Here is a 7,804-nt window from a genome sequence, read left to right as displayed (position 1 = left end):
TTGATTTCTAGGCATGCAACTCTTTCCGTCTATATTATGAATTATAGATTATGTATTTTTATGAATTATGTATTATTTCTGTATTAAGAGACAAGAACTCATCAAAGTTGTACCGTCGTGAGAAACGAATGGGAAAGGACAGCCTTCAGCAATTTTGCAAAAGCCTATTTTTCCACCTGAATGAAACGTCAGATGTTTGGGGAGGCAAGATGCCCTTTTCAATTATGGGCACTTTCACAACCAACCAAGGAGATGAGTATTGGTACCCCCATTTACATACAGGGAGCAGAATCCTACGAAGCTGTCACTTGCTAGTGAGCAGGCCAAGGACAGGGAAGACTCGGGCTCACATTCCAGGTAAGGAGCCAGGACACAAAAGACCCCAGAGCTGTCTGGGGTCTCGCTCAGAGTCGAAACCCTCTCTCCTGGGTGGAGCGCTGGCGAAGAGCACCTGGGCTTTGGGAGGCTAACTGGAGTTGTATTCGTGGTCACGCTGTCACCAGGCTCCCGGGAGTCCTCGTGAGCCCGCAAGGCGGACCGGTGCCCAGCCCGAGCGTCACTGCGCGTGCGCACATCATCCCTGCGCCCCTCAGGGCCTGCGGACGCGACTGCGCCTGCGCACAGCTTCGGGATGACGTCAGGGTCTCCCGGGGCCGTAAGCGCGATGGCGTCTGCGCCGGCAGCAGCTGGTGGAACGGGCTCCGGCGGCCGCGGCTTCCGGTGTGGAGAACGCACCTGGGGCCTCGCGTCCGGCGGGATGTTTGTGCGGCTGCGCGGCCTGGGAGGGGCGTCGGAGCCCCGGGAGCGAGCGGGGGTGGGGGACGTTTAGCCGACGGAGGCTGGGCGCGAGTGACCCGGCCGAGGGCACCATCGCGCGTCTTCTCCGTCCACCAATTGCTCGTGGTCGTTAATGTGTTTTTTCTTGTTTCGGGACAGAAGGTCTTTCGGCCCATCCGCCCCCGCCCGGAGCCACAGGTGAGGGTCGCGGGCCGCCCTGGCGACGGCGTGCGGTGGAAGCCGGGTCCTTGGTTCGGGCTTCTGGGTCTGGACCCGCACCCTTGGGACGCGGGAGGCGAGGGGCCTGCCTCCGGGAACCTGGCTGTGGTTGCGGACTGTCCGATTCTGGGGACCCCCGCCCCCCAGCCGGTGTGGATTTACCCCGAATTCGTTGCGAGTTTTGTTTTTTTGGGATTTTTTTTTGCGGGGCTGCAGGCGGGTGCCGGTGCAGTTGCAGGGAGATACCGTATCCTTGGAGCGAACGCCCGGTTTCTCTTCTCACATTTCGTCTTCTGTCAGCCTCTTGGCTCCTGCAGCCTTCTGGCTTTTTCCCTCACAAAGTTCTTTCTGCTTAGAGTCTCCCCAGGTAACCCAGGTGCTGGGAAGGCTGCTGTAAACCCGTGGTCTCACTGGGAAGCGCGTCTTCTTCTCAGGGGCCGCAGGAAGGAAACTTAAATGGTACCAGTCACTTTCTCTGCAATCAAGTAGCCCTGAATCATCACCTCCCCTGAATGCCACCTTGCAGGTATGTTTCCCTGTGTCGCTTTAGGATGATGGGCAGCAGCTGAATGGACCACGGGTCATTATTGTAATACTAACTGTATTCATTCTCTTGAAAGTTGCTGGTTCTTTAACAAGTGAAGCGTACCCCTCCCTTATTTCCTTAATATTTTGTAATATTTATATTTAAAATGTCACTTGCATCAACAGGTAGTATTGCACTAGCATTGATCAAGGATTTACCAGCTACCGACGACTGTGTTAAGCACCTTATGTAAATTATCTGATTTCATCCGCATGCTACCTTCTACAGTTATTAACCCCATTCTTCACTTTAGGACACTGACTCTCAGAGAAATTAAGTGGTTGCCCCATGTTCACACAGCTATTGAGTTTTGAGTCTAGAATAGAACTGAACTAGGGTTCAGTTCGAGCCTGAACCCTAGCCCCAAACCACAAGTCAGAAACACCAACTAACAACCCCAGAATCCAGAAGATAAAATTAGGGAACATATAAAAGCAGGGGTACAATTTTAATAAGTATAAATATTTCAACTTGTTCATTTGTTGCTAATTTGAATCCGTGTCATAGTTAGAGCAGTTTTTGGCCTACTTGTGTGTCCACACCGTTACCTAGATTTCAGTTGTTATAATTTGAGTCTTTGCCTGGAACTTGTTGAGGGAAGCTGAGACCAAGTAGAATATTGACAGATCAGAAACTGTACTCTCATCTTGTACATTCAAAGAACTACTTCTCAACATTCTTCATTTTATGCATCGTGTATGGATTGTAAATATAACATAATTACCGGAAAGTACTGGCTTGAGGGAGCATGTTGTGCGAAGTAAGACCGTAAGCATGAGCAGGTGGTGCAGTCAGTTTATGCTGATGAGACACTCCGAGAGGAAGTAGTTACTGTCTGTATTCAGAGATAAAAGTCTCAGGAAAGTTGTCTCTCGGGTTTATTTCTTGGTCTTAACCGACCCAGTAGAAGTTGAGTTTGCTTTGTCAGGAATTGGACTGAGAAGTGGAGGCTTTTCCCTCAGAGGCCACCAGATGGCTGTTGTGGAACTTGCCCCGTGCAGTCAGAGCTGCTAAATGGTTGTGACCAGACTGAATCCCACCAAGCATAGTGGGGCATGAACGTAATCAGCCCCTGGCATTTTCTCATGTGCTTTTCCGGGAACTCCGCTCTTGGTGTTCAGAAATGCATTCAGCAAACAAACCTACTACCTGCCAGGCTCCACTGACACAAATTACAGCTCCTGATCTAGTTAAGTGTGGTACCATTGCCATAACCTGCCACGTGACTTCTGACGCTGGAGGTGAGGCCGTGTAGCCTGTACTGACGGTCTGTGTGCCTCGTTTGCTGCTGTGGGGGAATCTCAGGGTCTCGGAGATTGCAACAGAGCTCCCTCCTCCCTGTGAGGCTGCTCTGACTCCCTGCCCTTCGAGGCTCGGTGGGGGATGTGCCAGGAGATGTCTGAAACCACAAAGCTAAAACATGGTTTCTATTCCCAGAACACGCATTTTGCATGAAGTCCTTTTTTTGGGGGGGCAGGGGGGCACACGCACCCAAGAGGGGCAGAAGGAGAATCTTAAACGCACTCCATGCTCGGTGTGGAGCCTGACACGGGGCTGGATTCCACGACCCTGGGATCATGAACTGAGCCGAAACCAAGAGTTGGATTCTCAACCGACTGAGCCTCCCAGGTCCCCCTTCTTGAAGCGTTTATTGGGAAAATTAGTTGATTTTAATGTTCTATAGTTTACATCATATAATAGCTCTGGTATCTTATAGGTTCTAATAGGACTTGTATGAATATTTAAAACTTCAAAGAAATTTCACACTTGTGAGTAAGCACTTTAGGAAATAGTCTAGACCCTAGCCCAGCAAGGTACTCATTATTTTCTCTCTGACTTTAGAAGATACTTCAGTAGAAAACTCTGTCTCATGACAATTTACCTTTGTTAAAGCACTTAGCATTTTATAATTCGTTCCCATTATGCCCCCTTTTTCTTTACAGAGAGTCTGCTCTCTGAAGGCAGAAACAGCATGGTGCCTGGTGGATATGTGTCAGGGAATTGTTAGGGTAACAGGCACGAGAATACTAACAAAGAAATGTACTACAGGATTTAAATTTATGAAGCTAGAAGTAACTGTGATAAAATAGAGTTATAAGAGGTAGGTCAAATAAGGATTTCATGGGGGGGTTTTGAATATTCGAGTGATTGGGCAAAGCTAGTGGTGATGTGAACGGAAACACAAAAATAGGCTTTGTTTGGCAGAAAGAAGAAGGTGGCTGTTTTTTTGGGGGGTGGGGAGTTGGTTTTTTTGTTTTTGTTTGTTTTTGTTTTTTGTGAACTGCTACCTGTGTAGGATTCCAAACTTCCTGCAGAGCCGAGTTCAATTCTATGAGCGAGTAATTTGTTAGAAACCTCTATTTCTGATGCTGTGTGGTAGTCTGACAGAAAAAGGGAAGAAATAAAAGGAAGGGCCTTACCTCCGAAGGCCAGAAATGAAATGCATTGAGCCTTTTTGTGTTCCTCGTGTGCTAAATAAGGAACGGCATAATTAACTCAATAGAAGTTGGAATTCAGGGAGAAAGACAGGGTAGTCCGTTTCAACATCGCTAATGTAGGGTGCGGGGCTGCTGACACTTTTGGTAATAAATACGGAACAGAATTGGAGTAAAATAGTTGATGTTCATTAAATGTAGAGATGGAAAAGAGATATAACGTACAGCATTGATTCACTTTGAGTTTGCAAATGCTGATAAATCCTTATTATGAACGAAGCACTGTCTGTGAAGTCTTTACATTAAATATTTAGTTGAATATTTGACTTAAAGCTCTTCTCTTTTTGCCTTATTAGTCAAACCAGCACATTCACCGTCGCTTCTATGGCTTCCTCACAGACTCCACAGACTGTCGCGGCTCACGTTCCTTTCGCAGATTTGTGTTCCACGTTAGAACGAATACAGAGAAGTAAAGGATGTGCAGAAAAAATCAGACACTTCAGGGAATTTTTAGATTCTTGGAGACGATTTCACGATGCGCTTCATAAGAACCAAAAAGACGTCAGGGACTCTTTTTACCCAGCAATGAGACTTATTCTCCCTCAGCTCGAAAGAGAGAGAATGGCCTATGGAATCAAAGAAACCATGCTTGCTAAACTTTATATTGAATTGCTTAATTTACCCAGAGAAGGAAAAGATGCCCTCAAGCTGTTAAACTACAGGACGCCCACCGGAACGCGTGGTGATGCCGGGGACTTTGCGATGATTGCATATTTCGTGCTGAAACCAAGATGTTTGCAGAAAGGAAGTTTAACCATATGGCAGGTTAATGACCTTTTAGACTCCATCGCCAGCAATAATTCTGCCAGAAGAAAGGACCTGGTGAAAAAGAGCCTTCTTCAGCTGATCACTCAGAGTTCAGCCCTAGAACAAAAGTGGCTTATACGGATGATCGTGAAGGACTTGAAACTCGGCTTCAGTGAGCAGTCTGTGTTTTCCGTTTTCCACAATGATGCTGCCGAGTTGCATAATGTCACCACGGATCTTGAAAAGGTCTGCAGGCAACTGCACGACCCTTCGATTGGACTCAGCGATATTTCTATCACTTTATTCTCTGCCTTCAAACCCATGCTGGCTGCCATCGCAAATATTGAGCGAATTGAGAAGGACATGAAACACCAGAGTTTCTACATTGAGACCAAGCTGGACGGTGAGCGTATGCAAATGCACAGGGACGGGGATGTGTATCGGTACTTCTCTCGGAAAGGGTACAACTACACGGAACAGTTTGGAGATTCTCCACGGGAAGGCTCTCTGACACCGTTCATTCACAGTGCATTCAAGACGGACGTGCAGACCTGCATCCTGGATGGTGAGATGATGGCCTTCAACCCTGATACACAAACTTTTATGCAAAAGGGGACTAAGTTCGATATCAAAAGAATGGTGGAAGATTCTGAACTGCAGACTTGTTACTGCGTGTTTGATGTACTGATGATTAATAACAAAAAGCTAGGGCGTGAGACCCTGAAAAAGAGGTATGAAATTCTCACTAGTGTTTTTACACCAATACCAGGGAGGATAGACATAGTGCAAAAAACACAAGCTCAAACGAAGAAAGAAGTAATTGATGCCCTGAATGAAGCGATAGACAAAAGAGAAGAGGGAATCATGATCAAACATCCTCTATCCATTTACAAGCCAGACAAAAGAGGTGAAGGATGGTTAAAAATTAAACCAGAGTATGTGGATGGGCTGATGGACGAACTAGACATCTTAATTGTCGGGGGCTACTGGGGTACAGGTTCGCGGGGCGGAATGATGTCTCATTTTCTGTGTGCCGTAGCGGAGAAACCTCCTCCTGGTGAAAAACCCTCTGTGTTTCACACACTCTGTCGTGTCGGTTCAGGTTACACCATGAAAGAACTGTATGATCTGGGTTTGAAACTGGCCAAGCATTGGAAGCCTTTTCATAGAAAAGCTCCACCAAGTAGCATTTTGTGTGGAACGGAGAAGCCCGAGGTGTACATTGAACCTTGCAATTCCGTCATTGTTCAGATTAAAGCGACAGAGATCGTCTCCAGCGATATGTATAAAACTGGCTGCACGTTGCGTTTCCCCCGAATTGAAAAGATCAGAGAAGACAAAGAGTGGTACGAATGTACCACCCTGGATGACTTGGAACAACTTCGAGGGAAAGCATCTGGAAAGCTTGCGTCTAAACACCTTTTTGTCGCTGGCGATGATGAACCACAGGAGAAGAGGCGGAAAGCTGCCCCAAAGATGAAGAAAGTTATTGGGATTATCGAGCATTTGAAAGCACCTAACCTTTCTAATGTAAACAAAGTTTCTAATATATTTGAAGACGTGGAGTTTTGTGTTATGAGCGGAACAGACAGCCATCCAAAGCCCGACCTGGAGAACAGACTTGCAGAATTCGGTGGTTATATAGTACAAAACCCAGGCCCGGACACCTACTGTGTGATTGCAGGGTCCGAGAACATCAGAGTGAAAAACATCATTTCTTCAGATAAACATGATGTTGTCAGGCCTGAGTGGCTGTTAGAGTGTTTTAGGACCAAACGCTGTGTGCCCTGGCAGCCTCGCTTTATGATTCATATGTGCCCATCGACAAGGGAGCATTTTGCCCGTGAATATGATCGTTACGGTGACAGTTACTTCACTGATGCAGATTTGAACCAACTGAAAGAAGTGTTCTCAGCAATGAAAAATTCCGGTGAACTAAGTCCTGGAGAAGTAGCTTCCGCGATTGCTAATTTAGAATATCGGTACTCCTGGGACCGCTCCCCGCTCAGTATGTTTCGACATCACATTATTTACTTGGACTTGTATGCTGTTATTAACGACGTGAGTACCAAAATCGAGGGGACAAGGTTAGCTTTCACAGCTTTGGAGCTTCGATTTCACGGAGCAAAAGTAGTTTCTAGTTTAGCTCAGGGAGTGTCCCACGTAATCATTGGGGAGGATCGTAGCCGTGTTGCAGATTTGAAAGCTTTTCGAAGAACTCTTAAGAGAAAGTTTAAGATCCTGCAACAAGATTGGGTCACTGATTCAATAGACAAGTCTGAGTTGCAAGAGGAAAATCAATACTTGGTTTAAAGCCAGCTTTTCTAGTGAGGAAGGCCTGTGATCTGTGTACTCATTGTAACAGGTGGTAAAGATAAAATGTTAAACTACATTTTGTTTTTATCCCTTAAAGTTTATGCTTAAATGGTATTAATAGAATAGGAAAACAATAATTTCAACTTTTGACATAGGTGAGACCCTGAATGGTCCAAAGCCAGAAAGAGAACATTCTTTTAGCAGTGTAGTATTTGATGACTTAAATCCAAGATGAAATAAGCAGTTTAAGGAAGATGTGTTGATATAAAATCCCTATGGAAAGCTAGAATTTTGACTCCAATTTTAATAAATTCAGAAGCTTTTAGAGTCATTAAAAACACTGATCTAAATGGATTTTCTGGAGTCAAATAAAAATTTTAATAGTTTCTATATAATAAAGTATTATAAAAAAGAATTGTTATAGTCGGACTTATAAAAATATGTCTTTTAAATTGAAGGCTAAAATTCTTTTAAGTGTAAAATGTTGTAAACAAATTTGTTTTTTAAGGTTAAGGGCAAGCTCATGAATAAAACCTGTTATTGATGGCATTTCGTAAATTAGGGGAAATTGAATGAGACTCGGTGGTCTAAAAACTTAGAATCAATTTGATTGAACGAAGCTTACCATTTTAAAAGTACTTGGCCCACATTTGTTGTTTCTCTA

General features: G+C 45.2%; 1 protein-coding gene across 2 annotated transcripts; it reads left to right on the top strand.

Annotated features, from left to right (window-relative positions):
* The first annotated feature begins 678 nt into the window (after positions 1–678).
* LIG4 (DNA ligase 4) lies at positions 679–7,581 on the top strand. Of its 2 annotated transcripts, none has more exons than XM_039226687.1 (3): positions 679–975; positions 1,353–1,522; positions 4,374–7,581. In XM_039226687.1, the coding sequence occupies exons 2-3, from the start codon at positions 1,509–1,511 to the stop codon at positions 7,135–7,137; spliced, it is 2,778 nt and encodes a 925-aa protein (XP_039082618.1). In that variant the 5' UTR covers positions 679–975; positions 1,353–1,508; the 3' UTR covers positions 7,138–7,581. The 2 variants fall into 2 exon arrangements, with proteins under 2 accessions (XP_039082618.1, XP_039082619.1); XM_039226688.1 differs by having other exon boundaries at positions 1,339–1,522.
* Positions 7,582–7,804: the final 223 nt, after the last annotated feature.

The sequence above is a fragment of the Hyaena hyaena genome, unplaced genomic scaffold (genome assembly GCF_003009895.1).
Source record: "Hyaena hyaena isolate Hyena2069 unplaced genomic scaffold, ASM300989v1 scaffold_22, whole genome shotgun sequence".
Lineage (NCBI taxonomy): Eukaryota > Metazoa > Chordata > Mammalia > Carnivora > Hyaenidae > Hyaena > Hyaena hyaena.
The sequence above is the reverse complement of the archived record's forward strand: the minus strand, read 5'-3'. Positions and strand labels throughout refer to the sequence as shown.